The 17,739-nt window shown below is 60.9% G+C and overlaps 3 protein-coding genes across 3 annotated transcripts in view; all 3 read right to left on the reverse strand.

The window, feature by feature from the left end:
- Nucleotides 1-2,607: 2,607 nt before the first annotated feature.
- On the reverse strand, nt 2,608-10,252 carry RPS4X (ribosomal protein S4 X-linked). Its single transcript, XM_075896574.2, has 7 exons — nt 10,174-10,252; nt 9,856-9,933; nt 8,805-8,985; nt 8,046-8,143; nt 5,431-5,602; nt 3,799-3,956; nt 2,608-2,771 (listed from the first exon to the last, which is right to left on the reverse strand). The coding sequence occupies exons 1-7, from the start codon at nt 10,174-10,176 to the stop codon at nt 2,670-2,672; spliced, it is 792 nt and encodes a 263-aa protein (XP_075752689.1). The 5' UTR covers nt 10,177-10,252; the 3' UTR covers nt 2,608-2,669.
- Nucleotides 10,253-13,340: 3,088 nt separating this feature from the next.
- Nucleotides 13,341-15,756, reverse strand: CITED1 (Cbp/p300 interacting transactivator with ED-rich tail 1). The gene has a single exon (XM_089781698.1). It carries the CDS (start codon nt 15,754-15,756, stop codon nt 15,283-15,285), a length of 474 nt encoding a protein of 157 aa, XP_089637824.1. The 3' UTR covers nt 13,341-15,282.
- HDAC8 (histone deacetylase 8) overlaps nt 15,632-17,739 on the reverse strand; it is a 47,524-nt gene continuing 45,416 nt past the window's right edge. The window contains exon 11 of the mRNA XM_075896563.2: nt 15,632-15,769. Coding sequence (XP_075752678.1) covers nt 15,753-15,769 — 17 coding nt within the window. The 3' untranslated portion in view covers nt 15,632-15,752. The remainder of the gene's footprint in view (nt 15,770-17,739) is intronic.

Genomic DNA, 17,739 nt, shown 5'->3' on the forward strand with positions numbered 1-17,739 from the left:
CGGGGGGCAGGGTGCCAATGGTTCCAGCCCGGCGGGGGGCAGGGTGCCAATGGTTCCAGCCGGGGGCGGGGCAGGGTGCCAATGGTTCCAGCCCGGCGGGGGGCAGGGTGCCAATGGTTCCAGCCGGGGGCGGGGCAGGGTGCCGGCAGTTCTGGCCGGGGGGGGGTGGCAGGGTGCCCACGTTTGCAGTGATCACTGGTAGGTTTTGCCTGGCGGTGTTGAAGCCCAGCAGAAGAGACATTAGATGGCCCAGCCGCGCGCGGCGCACCCAAAGGACACAGGCCGTCCAAGGAGGGGCGCCTGGCGGATGCCCCATGCAGGAGACGGGAGCTGTCCCAGTCAGCGGGCAGTGCCAGGAGGGGCGGGGGAGCGGTGCAAACCGGCCCGGTGCATTGCGGGGACCCCAGGCAGTGCCACGACAGGACAGAGCCCGCCACAGGCTCGCTGGGGTGCGGGATGGAGCCGGCCAGCGGGCAGCGCCATGGGACAGGTGGGCATCCCAGGGGCTCAGGAGCACCCCAAGCCGCCGGCAGCGAGCGGAGCACCAACGCCAGCAGAGACCGGAGGCTTCTGAGCTGTTTGGCGCTTCTGCGTGGGACTGATCGGCGCTGCCAGCGCCTACAGCGGCAAGCCCAGCTTTGTCTTGGGGGCAGGCAGGGAGTTTGTTACAGAGGGAGGCGGGTGACTCAGAGCAGGCCGGGCATTCCAGTCGCTGATGGGTCCGTAGATCCCATTGCCCGAACGCCACTTCAAACGGAGGGGAGGAACCTGGGGGAAGGGGGGAGTCCTGACCCACAGAAAAATCAGTCGAGGGCTGCACACAAGTGAGACGCCTGGCCCCTGACTGAGGACAGCCCCACGTTCCCCTCACTCCCAGAGCCGTGGGGGCCCAGCTAGCAGATTCTGAGAGCTCCAACTCCATGGGTGGCTGGCGAGGGGGCTGGAACATCATCATGGGGCCTGGGAGGGAACCCTGAGACTCAGGCCAAATCCAGGCAAACCAGGGGCCATATCTGACCCCCAGGCCTTAGTTTCCCCAACCCTGAATTAAAAGATGGGGAAGAGGAATGAGGGTTGTGCTGCTGGGATTCGCATTTGGAGCATTGAAAATGGAGGTCGACACAGCTACCTGCCTCACTGCTGGACACCAGGCGGCTCCCAGCGGCCTTGCAGGGAGGTTACTAGAGGAATGGGAAGCCCCTGTAGCCGTAGCGTGAGACAGCAGCACAGCGCAGGCAAGGCCCTAGGGCCTGGTTCCTTGGAGGTTGAAGGGCGATGTGGCACGTTCTAAGCCGTTGCCCCATGCAGAGCGCGAAGTGGAGCTAAACACACAGCTTGGCTAACAGCTCTGAAGCGTCACTGCAGGGGACACGCTGCTGGAGGTGCTTTAAGTCAAAAAGGTGCCCAGGGCGAGGTGGCCACGTGAGCATTGTACAAAAAATTCCTTGGTGTAGAAAACTGTGTGGGGAGCAGCTAGAGTCCCCAAGAACAGGAAGAGGATGAAAAACTCCTGGCCTGTGTATCTGAGCTGCAGTTAAGAATCAAAATGACAACCTGGTAAAAATCTCCTTCATATTGATGTGCAATGTCCCTTCTCCTAAGGTAGTTTCAAGAAACATGTAAGAAACATGTAAGCAGCCACATGTAGGGCCAGAGAAAACCTGCCCCAAACCAAGCACCAGGTGAGCAGCGGTTCCAGGGGGCTCAGAACCAGGTTGGGTAGAAGGGGGTATAGAACAGAGGACAGAAGGCAAAACAAGAAAGCCAAGCAGGAGCCCGAGTCGTGTGACCCAGGGAAAACTAGCACTCGAGGGCCTGATGACCAAAGGTGCGTGAAGCAGTAAGCTAGGGGACCGCACCTTCCATTCTGCTGGCGTCAGGGACTTCGTACATTCTTTGCAACAAGGTTTCATCTGAAGCAGATGGTGGGGAAAGGGCAGGCCTGGCCTGGGGGAGGAGCCTGCTCCTTGGGGAAGCTCTCAGCAGCTGAGGGCACATGCAGGGCACTCACCCCCCTCTAGCCCTGCCACTGAGCAACTGCCCAGTCCCCTTGTCCTGCCAGGGCCCCAGCACAAACAGCCACAGGGCCCTTTGACCAGCAGCACAGGTTGAAAGGAGGCACCATTACCTCTGTTCATTCTAGATACCCAACGGAACCAGCGTCCTAAATCCGCTGCCTGCGACAGAATCAAGGTTGGTTCCAGTCTGCTGCCGACCCTATTAAGGGCTGGGACTACAAAGTGCAGCAGCCCGTGAGTACTGCAGGAAATGGACAGGACTTAGGTTACACAGGGATGGCACCAGGCCTCTGGTAAAGGGCTGTGGGAGTCACGCTGCAAGGTGTGGGGGGGATACAAAGGCAAAGGCTTGTCTGGACTTTTATAAAGGGGAAGGAGACTTGCTGCCAGGTTTGCTGGTCTCACACTGGGCCTAGTACAGTAAGCGCCACTGTGACTTAGGGCAGAATTGGGTTTTTAAAAAGGGACAGGCCGTCCCGCTGCTGCCTCGTCCACGTGACCTGGTGCCCAGCAAGACCAAAGCCCTCTCACTGGCCCAGCTGCAGTGCACTGCCCCTTTGGCCATGGCTGCAGGGAAAAGGCTGCCTCGTGTGGTAACAATTTTATTTGACAAAGGAAAAGGCCGTCTGCTGTTAGTCCCCTCCTGAGCGTTTAGCTGCTGCTCTGCTTGGCTGCCAGTCTCTTGTCTCGCTCTTCGGCAATGGTCAGACGGATTCCCTTCCCGCGGGGCAGGGAGATCCAGGGCTTGTTACCCTAAAGCAAGAGGGGAGAATCACAATCTGGCACAACAAAGCAACCTTCAATAGCATGGAAAGTGCTCTCCCCCCCCCCCTCCCAGATCACTCCAGGGCTAGGAGAATCTCCCTTTGAGAAGAGAACTCCCGTCCCTGGGCTGTAGCTCCTAGGGGCTTGTTTAACACAAGAGTTGACGATGGGATTCACAGGTGCAAGCGGCCGCATGGACACTCACTTCAGTTTAGCTTTCGTCTATTGGGAGCAGATTTTAAGTTACACTGAAATAAATGCTTCAACGCAGAACACGAGCAGCCACAGAGATCTGTGCCAGTTTAACTGACCTGGTTTAAAAGCCTCGTTTAGACAAGCCCTTAGCCTAAGAAATCCATCACAGAAATCAGTCAAATTAACCCCAAAACGTGAGGCACAGTCAGCTGCTGGGCCAGCGCGTTCCCTGGTCCCAGCTCGCCGGTCAATCCCCAGCAGATTATCGGATCATGGGGGCTTTCCCTATGTGCAGGGCCTATCGCCAGCACCACTGAGCAGACAGCCACACAGTACAGAGTGACAGGCTCATCTCTCAGGAGGAGGCCCTAGGACAGTAACTAGCCCTGGAACAATTTACCAGGGCTGCGGTGGTTTTCAAGTGATGTTTTCTACAAGACGTGCTCTAGCCGGCAGGGGATTGGCCCAGGGAAGTTCTCTGGCCTGCGCGACACTGGGGAGGGAAGCACCCGAGGCAGTGGGCAGTGCCCATGGAAACGTATCTCCAAATAGATCTGTTGGGTGTTAAGGTGCCACAGGGCTCCGCATGGTTTCTGCAGGTGTACCCCTCCCCCACACACCCCTCTGCACTGGAGAACGGGCTAGATCACCAGCAGGTCCCTTCTGGCCAGCGTGGTAAAGAGCAGGCAGGTTTCCATGGCACAGCACAGGAGCTCGCTGCCCCCGCCAGAGCATGTCCGGCTCCCTTGCAGCGAGCCTGCCCCTTCAAGGGAGAGAGGGAGGGAGGGAGACACCCCCGGTTCCAGCTGCTCCCACTTACTTTGCCAATAACAAAAATGTTTGAGAGCCTAGTGGCAAAGCTGTTGCCATTGGCGTCCTTCACATGGACCACGTCGAAGGAGCCTGGGTGTCTCTCCCGGTTCGTGATCACACCGATACGGCCCAAGTTAGCACCGCCAGTCACCATACACAGGTTACCTATGCGGAAGGAAGGGCCGTTAGCCAGTCTGAATCTCAGTTCCAATCTCTCCCTGACCACGTGCATCATCTGTACCACGTGTGGCCCACTGCTAGAGATGGGGCTCCAGCTGCCTGCTCTGCTGCTGGTACGGTACGGTCACACGCTGGCAGAGGCCACGCAGAAACACTAACAGTTGGACAAAAGCGCTTCAGCATGGGCTCCTGACCAGCAGCAGCATAAAAGTATGGGCAGTAGAACCACAACTCTCTACAATAACCGTGCAACCCCCCACTCCCCTCCCCACACACTCCTTTGGAGCAGGACTCCTACAATTACAACACCATGAACTTGTAGACTTAAAAGCTGAAATTATGACATTTACAATCTTTAAAATCCCACGACTGTGAAACTGACGCAAGTGAACTGAATTTGGTAGGGCCCTAGCTATGACCCAGGGTTCTCCCCAAACCCCTCAGTATGGTCCTTCTGAAGTGAATTTCTCAGGAATTTCTTTAAGCTCCTGCATGGAGCAATACTGACACTGAGACGTGACATCAAACACAAGCCACACTTTTTGCAGAATTTACAGAAAGCTGCACCTCCCCCCCCCCCGTGGATCTGTCCCTGCCTTAGCATGGCACAAGATGTTATAGTACCAGTTACGGCCAGCCCCTCCACAACAAGGCACAAATGCATCACTCGGGCAAGAGATTAATTTGGGTTTGCAGCGGGGATCACACCCCAGCACATGCGGCACCCCTTCTGGGTTGGGCAAGGAAGAGGAGATGTTGGGCTGCCTTCTGTTTGGGGGAGGACAGTCCACATCCAGTAAATTCTCCCCCCCAGGTCACACGGGGGGCACCTCCTCCGCCTTGACAACTGGAGAACCACGGCCTCTTCTTGCAGGACTAGCAGAGCACCGGAGGGGAGAAGACCCTTCTGGCAAACAGAACGTAAGATCTGGCCCTGGCTGAGGCCATCACATTACATTATTCTGTGAGATGGATCCACGCTCCTGTGCCAGGCAGCCCGTGAGCTGCACTGTCCCTGCGCCGCTGCAGCCTGAGAGTTCAGGCCTGCTGGAGAGGTGCCGCCTTTGAAACAGCACCAGCCTGCCTCAACTGTATCCTGGGGGAGCGGCTCTCGAGCACGACAGGGCAGGGGCAGTGAAACTTCCCCCCCACTCCTGTGCCATCCCATGCCTAGAATCAAATGCTCGCAGGCGACAGGCAAGAGTTGGCCTAAGGGAGCTGCCGATTCTAGACCCACCTGGCAAAGCAACACCCCCAGGCACCACTGCCCACACGTCAGCTCTGTGCCGATTTTCACACCCACATCCCCGACAGCTGCAGGGCACTGTGCTCGGACCCAGCAAGCCAATATTGCCATTGCACTCATCACCACAGTGCGAAACTGCCCAGGCAGTTTCACAGGGAAATCCTGGTCCTCTGCTTCGGAGAGCCGAGTGGGGGAGGGGCTGGAGGAACGTACCGGTGTCAAACTTGATGAAGTCTGTGATCTTGCCAGTCTCAAGGTCGATCTGGATCGTGTCATTCACCTTGATGAGGGGATCTGGGTAGCGGATGGTGCGGGCATCGTGGGTCACCAGGTGAGGGATTCCTTTAGTGCCCACCAAGATCTTCCTCACCTTGCACAGCTTGTACTGGGAACACAAGCCAACAGCAATGAATGCAAGCAGGCTACAACGGTGGCTTACAGGGCAGGAGCTAGGTACAATGCATGAAGCGCACTTCAACCTCCATAATCCCAGCCCCCGGGATCCAGGAACACCCATGGTTTGGCCTCTGGCACAGGAGGGATCAGCTCTGCCAGAGAGCGGGGGCAGCGGCAGTGCAGCCGAGCGCTGGTCTGGATGCCCGCCCAGACCCCGCGCCCCCAGCACCCTTCATTATGGTCGGGAAAATTCCAAAATCCAGCACAGCCTATTTCCCCAGGGCACCACACTGAAGAGGTTAAAGTGTGTCACTGCCACACTGCAGCTGTGGCCCTGCTCCATGAGCCCCGTGCCGAGGGCAGAGGCCAAGCTCCACTTCAGAGCAGAGACTTTCAAAATAATCATTTACTCCCGAGTGGAATTAAAAAGAGCAACTCCCCCGTCCCAGCACTCCCACCACGAGGGTCCTGCTGCCGGCCCTGGGCAAGTCAGGAGAGAACTGCCGTCTCCATCAGGCGCTCGCTGACATCCCGGCTCTGCAACAAGGACGCGGCTGAGGCCAAACGCCACTTGAGCCTTTTCAGCTCGGCGTTCGGAGCTTCCCAACACAAGCTGAAAGCCTCTTACAAAGGGAGCTGCAAACCTAACAGGCAAGTAGAAGAGAAACCGATTTCCAGATTCTGCTTCCATTCTTGATCTCAAGACCGTGGCCCATGACAAAGAGCAGTTGTCAGAACCCTTTCCTGTGGGGTCAGTCTCCAGCTGTAGCCCACCCTACAGAGCTCTGGGTGTCTAAGGGCTTTCTGAGCTCTGCGCCCTGCATGGCTGCTTCATGTCTCTGGTGTACATACAGGAGAGACTCAGACTGCAGCGTAGCCTGGAGATCGGAGCAGTCAGGCACTGAGTTCATATCCACCCTCACCTGCTTTGCAGCAAAACAAGTTCATCTTCACCTCTTAATGCTCCTCTAATGTTACTGCCTAGAGAAGCCAAGTGCTTCAAAAGCTCCACAAGGAGATTTCAGCCTGGGTCTGCTCAGAAGTACAACCAAAGGCAGCACAGTGGCCAGCTGTCTGTTGTCTGTCATCTAAATTCCTGAGTTTACAAATCAAATGTTTTCTCCTGACCTACCAGCCTTAACGTCTCCCCCGGGACCTGGGAGTCAAGCTGAGACCTTTCCTGCTCACGGACCACCACCAAGACACTAGACTTCACTGTCCCATTAGGGACACCAGCGCAACCCGAAATGGCAACCAAAAGAAACGAACAAGTGACACTGGGACTAGAGGAAAGAGTTAAAAGCACCTGGTGGTCCAGATTTGGCCTGCAGCCCAGATATTGGCTTTCCCTGGCCTAAGGCAGCAGTTTGGGGCTGCCGAAAAGGGACTAGTTGACCACAGGTGCAGGGAGAGTAGCGCACTGCACAAGAACTCAGGCGTGAACATTTGCCCATAGCTCTTTAGTGAAGCAATTAACCGAGGAATAGCGCTGCTGATCTTGTAGCCAACTGAGTATTTTGACCATTTTTATGTTGTGTTACTTCAAGCGCTTTGTAGACACCCCAATGAAGAGCTGCACATCATCCCCTATTCAAAGGCTCCAAAAAAGGGTTTACAGCAAGGGTAACACCACAACAGACTCCTCTTTAGACCGCCGCATACTGGACAGCTAGCTACGTCCTTCTGTGCCCGGAGACTATGCAAGTCCTCTCCACTTCCACCCCTTGAACTCCAGGGACACCGCACCTGATTATCTGGGTCATTCAGTCTAAGGGCTTGGCACATTTTGTCACCAAAAACTGCCTTCTGGTGACAAAACAGTAAGAGTGTTTACACTGAGACTTTTGTCAGGAAAAACACCCAGTCTTGGCAACAAAACTTCCAGCAGTTGCAAGAGATTTCACAAGTATCCCACAATGCCTGCCCTGATAGCTGTGCTCAGTGTTGTGTGATCTTTGCTGCCCTGCAGGCATGGATTGCTGAGTGAGCTGCTCCAAAGAACAAACTACTGGAGTGCTTCTGTACTGCCTTGCACTAGGAACACAGCGGCAGGCAGGCTGCTGCTGGAAGAGGGCTGGAGAGACGGCTTTGCTGCTTTGACATCCCTCAGCTGGAGAGCTTACAGAGCAGCTCTGCCTTCCCTCAACACTGCACTGTGGATGTTTTGCTCTGCGGACAGGGCGCTAGCAATGTGGCCATGAAAAGTCGACAATGAGAGGCGGAAAAACTGGTCTGACCAGTTTTCACTTTTGTTGACCTTTGCGACACTGATCACCAAACCTTTCCAGTGTAGACACAGCGTAACTCTCAAGGCAGTAGGGCTGACACCAACTTAGACTCACACACTTGGCAGTTTGATATCTGCAGCAAAACACAGCCACCAGGTTCAAAAGCTAATGAAACATCACCAAGCCCTGCCAGAGCAGACTCACCTTGGCCTCTTCAGCTGTGATGCGGTGAACAGCAAAACGACCCTTGGTATCATATACCAAACGGAAGTGCTCACCAGTCTTCTCGATGCTGATGACATCTGGTTTAAAAAACAATCATGAGGCAGGCCAGGGAGGGCACTGTGGGTCTGTGCTCCCTGGCACAACCCCCCTCCTCACCCCCCTGCTATGGGAGGAGCAGCTCTGCGCACTGCCATTACCCCAGCTGTGGGGGAAGGGTGGGGAAGAGGAGCAGAAGCATGCAGAGCTGCTCAGCATGGAGCTTTAAGTGGACTTCCTTTATTTTCTGTTTGATCAAACTGCCAAGTAGCTACAGCAAACGTTCCCGGGATAAGGGTTCTACGCACAAATCAGTGTTTCAGCCCAAGGATGCTCAGAGAAGGGTAGTTTTATACAATTTGTTCAACTAGGAACACAAGCCAACAGTTCTGAAGACTCAGCCAGATGCTCTTCAATTTAATCAGTTGAGGGTCCCAGAAACTACCTTCAACATCTGGAGCAAGCATGTCAATGATGCACCGAATGCCGCGTTTGGCCAACTGTGGCCTCTGGTTACACACGCACTTAAAACATTAAGCAACACAACCCACACTGCACAGCACCCAGCTGCACAACTACCAAGACCAAGCACTGGCTTTTAGGGCACGGGGACGGAAGGCTCATTCTTGGCCATGCAACAGCTCCTTAAAAGAAGCATTTTCCCCCTCCCCCCCACATCTCCCAAGAGTCGTCTCCACTCACCCATGAAGCCAGCAGGATAGGTGATGTCAGTGCGGACTTTGCCGTCAATCTTGATGAACCGCTGCATGCAGATCTTCTTGACTTCATCTCCTGTCAGGGCATACTTGAGCCTGTTCCTAAGGAAGATGATGAGTGGAAGGCATTCCCTCAGTTTGTGGGGGCCTGTAGATGGACGAGGAGCCTACAAACAGAAGAAAAATTTAGTCTATGCCAACTGTGCTATCACATCAGCAAATAGTAACACTGATCTTCCAAAAGAGAAACAGCAAGTGCTCAATAAATACTGGGTTAGACTTATGACTTCTTCACAATGTCACGCAGTCTCGATCCCATTGGCTCACAGACAACCTTGCTCCTTATATGCCAGAGACAGCAACAGTAGAAGCACACACAACAGCAGTGCCTGGGTGTAAACTATTGGTGACTAGGGGCACGGAGTTCTCAATGAGCAGACTCGACTCCAATGTCATCTCACTAGCCTCTCGGGCAGAAAGCATGACCCATCTATTTTCTCAGGCTGTTGGCGGAAGGGGAGGAATAGGAGTCGAAAGTGTAAAGATGTTTGGAATTGAATTTGATACAGGTTTGACATGTTACACTGTGTATTCAGTTCTGTACCTATACACCCTAATCATCCCACTTTTCACATCACAACACTCAAGCTTCCAAAGTAAAAGCACGCAATTTGGTTTAATTAGGGCTAAATATGCAACTTAATCTACGCTTGGGGCAAACCACAAGCTAGCAGGGAAATGAGCCAGGCCAGTCTGCTCCAAACCAGTCGGACGTGCAGTTTTCAGACAGGAATGAAACCCAGCAGCCTTGCAGAGGGCGAGAAGACCCAGGCTGCACTTAGTTTAGATTTGCGAGTTTAGTGGATGCAAACGCTGAGTTCTCCTGTGACACGGCACCGAGTCGCTGTGCGAACGCAGGCCACAGAGGCAACGGGCTTCCCTCCCTTGCGAGCACCACTCCCGCCCCGCCCCGCCCCCCGAGGGCGAGCAGCCCGGAGAACGGTCCCCGCGCGGCCGGGGCTCCCCGGGGCACTTACGAACACTCCGGTCAGCTTGTCCAGCATCCAGTGCTTGGGCGCCGCGACGCGCTTCAGGTGCTTCTTGGGCCCGCGAGCCTAGGGAGAAAGAGGCGGCTCAGGACCCCGCCCCCCTTTGCGGGCCCGGCCGCAGCTCCCGGCGGCCGCTCAGGCCGGACCCCCCGTGCGGGGCGCTCCGCGGCCGGGCGGGGCGAGCGGCTCCGGGGTCCGACCCCGCTCCCCCCGGCCCCCAACGGCGGGGCCCCCTCGCGCCGGCCGGGCCCCGGCGGGCGGCGGATGGCGGCGGATGGCGGGGCAGGGCCCGGGCGCACGACTCACCATGGCTGCGCTGTGCCGAGGAAAGGGCCCGCCGCTTCCGCCTCGCCACGGATATCCGGCCGGCTGGACGGCGGCCCGGCGAGGACAAGCCCGGTTGCAAGCGAGTGCGCCACAGCGCCCCCTGCCGGCGGGGAGGCGGCAGCGCAGCCAGAGGAGTCAGTGGCCGGCCTGGCTGGTCGAGAGTCCTGGGGCTGGGCAGGAAGAGCCGCGTGCAGCTGGGCAGCCGGCTAATGCACGAGGCACCCGCAGAGCAGGCCTGGCTCCGCCCCTGGCTTGCTGGGTGCCCTGGGGCTGGTCCCCTGCAATGGGGAGAGGAACGCTACCCACCCTAGCGCCACGTGGTGCTGCGTCCCTCCAGTGGCCGGACCCCAGTCGGGCCAGCCCGCAGCCCACGCGCCGAGATCCCCGCCGCGGCAGTCTCAGATCCACCCTCAGCTGCCCACGGGTGGCCGTGGCATTGACATCCTACCCCGGAGTGACCTGCCCTGGGGCTCAGGCACGGGGCGCTGTGGGCCGGCGGCCTCTGTCCTTGGCGCTTCCAGCCTCTGCTCCAGCAGCAAAGTTCCCGTCTGTAAAGCCACTAAGCACCTGGCCATCGAGCCGATAAAGAAAAGTTATTTATTAGTTCCCTAAATAGAAGAACTAGAGGACACCAAATGAAATTAATGGGTAGCAGGTTTATAACTAATTAAAGAAAGTTCTTCTTCACACAGCGTGTAGTCAACCTGTGGAACTCCTTGCCAGAGGAGGCTGTGAAGGCTAGGACTATAATAGAGTTTAAAGAGAAGCTAGATAATTTCATGGAGGTTAGGTCCATAAAAGGCTATTAGCCAGGGGATAAAATGGTGTCCTTGGCCTCTGTGTGTCAGAGGCTGGAGAGGGATGGCAGGAGACAAATCGCTTGATCGTCTTTGGTCCACCCTCTCTGGGGCACCTGGTGCTGGCCACTGTCGGCAGACAGGACACTGGGCTAGATGGACCTTTGGTCTGACCCAGTACGGCTGTTCTTATGTTCTTATGAGCCCCTGACGGTGCATGCACCGGGGCTGCAGCTTAGCACAGCTAGGCCTTCCCACCTCCCTGCTGGGGGAGCTCTCCCCAGGCCGCGGCCGTCAGCTCTTCCGGGTTAGGACGGCCCATGGTCCGGTTGAAAAGGGACCCTGCACATCAAGCGTGGTGGCCACCCGCATGGGCAGGCAGGATGTGCCCAGCTCCTGGGAAGAGGGGCATCTCCCTCTGCTCCCTAGGCACAGGGGCGCCGCACACTGCCCCCACCCGGAGCACTGGCCCCACAGATCCCATGGGGGCGGGGTGAGCAGGGGCTCAGAGGGGCAAGGCTGCTTGTGTGCGGCGGTTGCAGTGATGGGATGTGCAATACCTGGCCCGATAGGGCTCTGCTCAGTCACTACCCACGAAGTGCAGCGAGCAGGAGGGCAGGGGCAGGGCAGGGCAGGGGCAGGGCAGGGAGCCAGGCCCGGTCCCCCCCCCCCCCTCCTCACCTGCAGCCTGGGGAATGAAGTGCTGCTGGACCATCGCTGGTGTTTCAGTTTTGCTTATAAAGGGTTAAACGCGGAGTCAGGCGGGCCCTGAGAAGCCCCAGGAAGTGCTGGCAGGGAGCCAGTGGGAAGAAGGGGTGAGGCCGGGTTTGAAACAGGTGGCCTGTTTGAGTCTCCTTTGCGGGAGCTTTAATCCAGGAGGTGGGGAGATGAACTGAACCAGGCAGGGACCGTGCCCAGAGAAGGGACGTGTGCCTTTGGACCGGACCCTGGGAGGGCGGCTCTGGAGCAGACGGGGCTGTTGTACTAGACCCCACCAGGCTGGTTTCTTTGGTTTGGCGTTTGGATCCATTCCTCTGCGCTGAGCCCGCCCCCCGCGGAATCCCGGGAAGCCGTTCTCGGGCTGTCTGGTTTCTCGGGTGCTCCGGAACGCCTCGGCTGCTTGCTTTGTGAATACACTCGCCCCTTTAAAGGCTGAGCGGGTGCTGGGCGCTCTGCGTGGGCCTGCCCAGGATTTTAAAGCAACTTACGATGGGCTTTAAAAGGCAGGTGTGTTGGGTCCGGCTGCCTGCGCTTGTCTCAGCACCCAGGGCGGGTGGGCTCCAGGGCTGGGGCTTTATGTACAACACAGGCTGGTGGAGAGGGCCCCCTCCCCCCGTCTCTGCCTTGTGGCTGTCTGAGCCCACCGGTGTGTGCGCGGCCCGGCCGGTGAAATGCCACCCGCGGGAAGGGGGCCGGGCAGGGCGCCGCAGGAGGGGGATGCGCGTGGCACCGCGGTGGGCTCCGACTCTGCGAGCAGCAAGAGCCCACGGAGCAGAGCAGGCCCAGCCTTGCAGTCAGGAGCCACTGTTGTGGGGTGAGCACAGGGCGGGCTCTCCAACCCCCTTTCCTCCCCAGCCCGGGGCCTCTGCTCTGCACTGAGCCAGGAGGGAGACTGCACAGACCCCTGAGGGCAGGCCCTGCCCCCCAGCACCACGCAGGCTGGGAGCCCAGGCACTCCCCCACCCCATAGAGTTATCCCCGCGAGCAGAGTCCTCCCCCCGGGCCACAGGCAGCCCCTCGGCCTCCCATGGCCGCCTGGCCCCTCCACTGGCTAGTTCAGCGTCTCCTGCTGCTCTGCCCCCCCCCCCCCCCAGCAGCTTTATGGTTTGCTCGGCCCCAGGAATGGTTTTGCTTGTCACCCCCTCCGGAGAAACCTCACCCGGCCTGAACCTCGCAGCCCAATGGGGAGCGCCAGGACCCTGCCAACGGGCCAGAAAGCGGGTTCGAGCTGGGAGCTGGGAGCCCTGTGCCCTCCCTCTCACTGACCCTTCAGCACAGAGCTGCCCTGGCCAGCCCCAGCCAGCCCGCTGCTGCGTCTGAACCAAGCAGGCCCGGTCGGGGAGTCCCTTTGGGTTCTCAGTGTGTGTCCCGCTGCCGCTGCCGTTTCTTTCCTCCCTGCTGGGATTTTACCAGCTGGATTCTCGCATTTCAGCAGAGCAGCAGGCAGGGCCCTTGGTCCAGCTCACAAAGGGTCCGAAACTTCCCAGGCAGCCTAGGGGCTTTAGGCACATGCCAGCTGACCAGCCAGATCCCCCCCCCCCCCGGCAGGGTGCCCTCCCCCCACGGGGAAGGGCTGGCTCCGGCATGTGGGATAAGCCCCGGCTCTGCCCTAGAGACACGTCCACCAGCCCAGAAGTTTGGTCCCACAGAGCTTTGGGGGGAGCCCGGCTCCTAAGGGGGAGGGGGGAGGGGCTCAGCCTCATTACAGAGCAAGGGGCCGATGGCCTAGCGCAGCCGTGGGGCCTGGCAGCAGCACTTGCGGGAGGGGTGCAGGGAGTTGCCAGGCCAAGCCCAGGGGCCTGGTTTGAAGCGGGGCCCTTGTGCTGGCAGCCCCCCCAGCTTCGCCGGCGCCTGCCGCTGCTCCCTGGCCACAGGGGCCCTGCCTTGCCCAATGCTGGCACCTCGCTCGCCCTGCACACCCGGGGGCTCCCCTCAGCTGCTGAGCCCCCCTCACCGCTCTGCTCAGGCGCTTGGCTCCGGGGTCACAGGCTGGAGCCAAAACATTCCAAACTGGGACCAGCCTGGGAGCTTCTCCCACAGCCCGGCCTGGGGGCTGTGCTGGACCCGGGGGGGTGGGGGGCACATACACAGCAGGGCTTGGACATGCTACTCACCGAGGGGCTCCTTACAGGAGCCCAGCTGCAGCCCGAGCAGTGAAACGCTCCCACTAGCCCTGCACAAGGGGGGGCAGGGCCCAGTGTCACCACAGTCCTTACTCCACTTTCTTTCCCAGCCCCTCCTGGCCGGGGGCGTCTGTCCCGGGGGCCCAGGGGGATGGACGAGGCTGGGCAGGTCGCGGGCCTGGCTGCTGTTCTGCCCAGGGCAGCTGGCATGTGTAGAAGGGGCAAAGGGAACCCACACGTCTGCCCCTGGCTCCCCAGACCCTGGGACGGCCCATCTCTCCCAGAGGGGAGGGAATTCACCCCTCTGCACCCCCCCGAAAAACCCAGCCCCAAGTCACCCCTGGCCCCCAGCAGGAGGCACTAGCAGCCCTGCCTTGTCACCCCCCCAGAAACGAGATGCTAGAGGCTGGGAGCAACGTGTTCCACCCTTTGGTTTAATTGGCATCAGCGGCACAGCAGGGTCAGAGGTCACCAGGCATTGCCGGCAGGTCTGGTTCCCCCCAGCTAGAACACCCTGCCCCCGGGGAGGCGGCTGCCGGGCACCCTGCCGAGCGCCTCCCCCAGGTCAGATCCCGCAGGCACGGCTGCACACGGCTGGCTGAGATCAGGAGGAGCCCAAGCCCCCGTCTCCCGCAAGCAGCAGCCCTCAGAGCTGCGCCCGGGCCAGCCGGCAGAGTGGGAGCTCCGGCTCCGGCTCCATAAATCAGCCAAAGGGTGACAGGAGCCAGGCAGCTTCCATAAAACCGGGGAAGGAGACGCCACATGGGAGCAACCCTCCCCACTGCTGCAGGAACAGCCCTGCCCCCACCCTGGTCCAGCGCCCCCAGCAGCAAAGTCCCTCGCCGGCACCTCCGTAAAGCGAGGTTCTGGCCCCCCACGGGCTGGGAGGCATCTCCGGTCCCTGGGAGCTGCAAGGGACCCTCGGGGCAGCCCCTCCCCATGTACGTATTGCGCGAGCCTCCTTGTCCGGCTTCTGCCTGGCCACGTCCCGCCAATCCACCTCCATGGCCAGTGGCAGCTTGGGATCCAGCCCCCAGGGCACACGTCCCTCCAGCACCCCCACCCGGCAGCGGCTCGGAGCCGCAGGGTCTGCCCACGCACCCCCAGCCGTGCTGCTTTCTTCAGCTGCTCCAAACGGCCTGGATGGGCCCGGGCGCAGGTTCAGCAGGGACTCCGCTCCTGGAGCACTGAGATCAGCGGCCAGAGAGCCTGGGCCGTGACGCCAGCCTGCCCTGGGGCTGTCCTTGCGCCCTCCCCTGCAGGGCGCCTGTGGCCGGGTCAGCGGCCGGAGGACCTGGTCTGTCACGCCAGCCTGCCCTGGGGCTGTCCTAGTACCGCCCCCTGCAGGGCGCCTGTGGCCGGGTCAGCGGCCGGAGGACCTGGTCTGTCACGCCAGCCTGCCCTGGGGCTGTCCTAGTACCGCCCCCTGCAGGGCGCCTGTGGCCGGGTCAGCGGCCGGAGGGGAAATCTGCAGCAAAGTCAAACTCGTTGTGGCCCAGCCACAGCTCTGGCAGCTCGTTGGCTCTGTCCAGGCCCAGTTCCACCACCAGCGACATCAGCACCTCCTCGTCCACCGGATCCGAGTCGAAAACGCCCTGGCTGGGGCTGCCAGCAGGGGGCACCAGTGTCCCTGGGCCCAGGGGCTGTGCTCCGAAGGCCCAGCTCTGGATGGAGCCAGCCTCTGCCGGGTGCCCCGAGATGCCCAGGGCATGGTACTGGCTGTTGAGTTTCTGCAGCTGCATGCTGGCCAGCAGGTGCGGGGCTGTCTGCAGGGCGAAAGGGGGCTGCTTCGAGGGCGGGGGGGCTGCAGAGGGGGCCATCATACCCGTGCTGGCCACGTGGGACCCCACGCTGGGGTAGTGCAGGATGGTCACAGCTTTGTGGTCCTTCATGCTCAGGCTGGGAAAAACCAGAGAGCTCATCTCCTGCTACGTCCTGGAGAGAAACAGAGTCCTCACTACGAGAGCCAGGCCCCCATGCGCCTCCCCGATCCCCCAGTCCTGGGCACTGGGAGAAGCCCCCCCAGGCAGCACCCTGCATCCCACCCCATGCCACAGGGGAGCCAGCATCAGGGCTCTGCCTGGTCCGGCCCAAGGCTTGCACTGGGTGCTCAGGGCCACCCCCGGCCGTCAGCCCATGAACAGGAGACGAACCCCCGGGCCCAGGACCAGCTGGTGTGGGCTGCTGGCTCTCAGCCTGCCAGGGCGCCCCCCCGGCTGCCATCCCCTCCTGCTCACCTGGTCATGCCACCCTGGGGCGAGGTCCCGCACCAAGCCTGCCCCAGACTCCTGTGCCCGGAGCCAGCACACGCAAGGGCCGGACTGATGGGCAGATCACACCGTGGTGCCGAATGCAGCCACCCCGGGAGCAAACCCAGTGGTGCCTGCACATGGGCTGGTCTAGCTGGGGTGTGGGGTCTCCCTCCCAGCCCAGCCTCCCCTGCCGCCTTCAGGCCTAGATGCTGGGGCAGGCGCTGTCTCCCGCAGCGTCCCGAGAACGAAAGTCGCTGCCCCGAGACTGAAATGCTTTAGCCACCGAACTGGCAGATGCCGCCCCTCCCCCCCCCCCCCCAGCGCAACCCAGCCTGCCCAGTCGCCGAGGGGACCGGACGGGAGGGTTGGGGACCCCCCCATGGGAGCAGCACCCCAGGCCATGGGCCTGCAGGTAACCACCCCGCCCTGCCCCGCAGCACCCACACCCAGAGCTCCCTTGTGTGTGTGTGTGGGGGGGGGGTAAAGCTTTAAAGCGCGATGGGCCGCACCTCACAGGCCAAGCCCCTGCGCACCAGTGCGGGGCGGCTCGGCGGGTCCTTGGGGGAGGGGGTCGAGCCCGAGCGCGGGGGGTGAATTGCTCGCAGCGGGGCCTGCGCACGTGCGCAGCAGCTCGGCAACCCCCCAGGGACGCCGCGGCTCGCGGGCACGGGCACCACATGGCCTAGGCCCGTTAAACCAGCTGCGCGGCGCTTCAGTCGGGACCCCGGGCCCGCCGCGCCCCGCCCGAGGGAAGGAAGGAGGCGCTAGGGGCAGGGGAACGCGGCGGGGCAGCTGCAGCCTCTGCCGCTCGGGGCACCGCTGCGGAGCCGCACGGCGCGGGGCAGGCGCGGGGGCCGGGCGCTGCGGTGGCGCACGGCGCGGGGCAGGCGCGGGGGCCGGGCGCTGCGGAGCCGCACGGCGCGGGGCAGGCGCACGAGTCCCGCAGCAGCAGAGCGCCCAGCCGCTGCGATCCCAACTTGTGGCTGCGCAGGGGAGGCGAGGCTGGCAAAGCTCGGCCCTTTCCCACGGTTCTGCTAACGTGTCACCGCCCCGCGCCGCTCACTGACAGCGGGCACGGAGAGCGCACGTAGGAGGAGAGTCGCCAGTAGCCGTACAGGGGCTATGACACAGAGCTGGGCCATTCCGAGCCTGCCTAGTAGAGGACAGAGCGATGACACAGCCAGGGCGGATAGAGGAAGGGCCCTCGCGTACCCCCCCCCTCCCCCAGTACAGCCGGACCAGGGAGGAGCCCTCGCTCGCTGCAGTCCCCAGTGAGGTGCAAGGGTGGCAGGACGGCCCAGTGGTTAGTGCACAGGAGCACGTCGGGAATCTGGGGTCACTTTCCGCAGCGACAGGCACTGCTGCTACCGACCTGCCTGGATGAACCCCCCCCCCCCCCGCGCCTCAGTTTCCCCCGGGGAAAGCAGCGCCCGCTTCCGCGCTCGCAGCCGGGGAGTGCAGCGGTCACACGGGACAAGCACCTGGGGACAACGCGGTGTCACTCGCATGTCTCAGTCACGGGGGGGGGCCGGAAATGCAGGGCCCCCCGACGCAATCTGGGGCACCTACGACGGTCACCCCCGGGCCAGGATGGAGAAACCCCCCGCGCGCAGGGCCCCCGAGACCCGCCCGCCCCCCGGTCACAAGCCGGCC

Source organism: Pelodiscus sinensis, chromosome 13 (genome assembly GCF_052426305.1).
Source record: "Pelodiscus sinensis isolate ZL-2025 chromosome 13, ASM5242630v1, whole genome shotgun sequence".
Taxonomy (NCBI): Eukaryota; Metazoa; Chordata; order Testudines; family Trionychidae; genus Pelodiscus; species Pelodiscus sinensis.

Excerpts from the sequence above, each read along its gene's own strand:
- RPS4X (XM_075896574.2), bottom strand. Across the intron at positions 8,986-9,855 it reads ACAAGCTGACCGGAGTGTTC|GCTCCTCGTCCATCTACAGG; the intron begins GTAAGTGCCCCG and ends TTCTGTTTGTAG. Across the intron at positions 5,603-8,045 it reads TCACAGCTGAAGAGGCCAAG|TACAAGCTGTGCAAGGTGAG; the intron begins GTGAGTCTGCTC and ends TTGTGTTCCCAG.
- CITED1 (XM_089781698.1), bottom strand. The coding sequence starts at position 15,756 with ATGAGCTCTCTGGTTTTTCCCAGCCTGAGCATGAAGGACCACAAAGCT.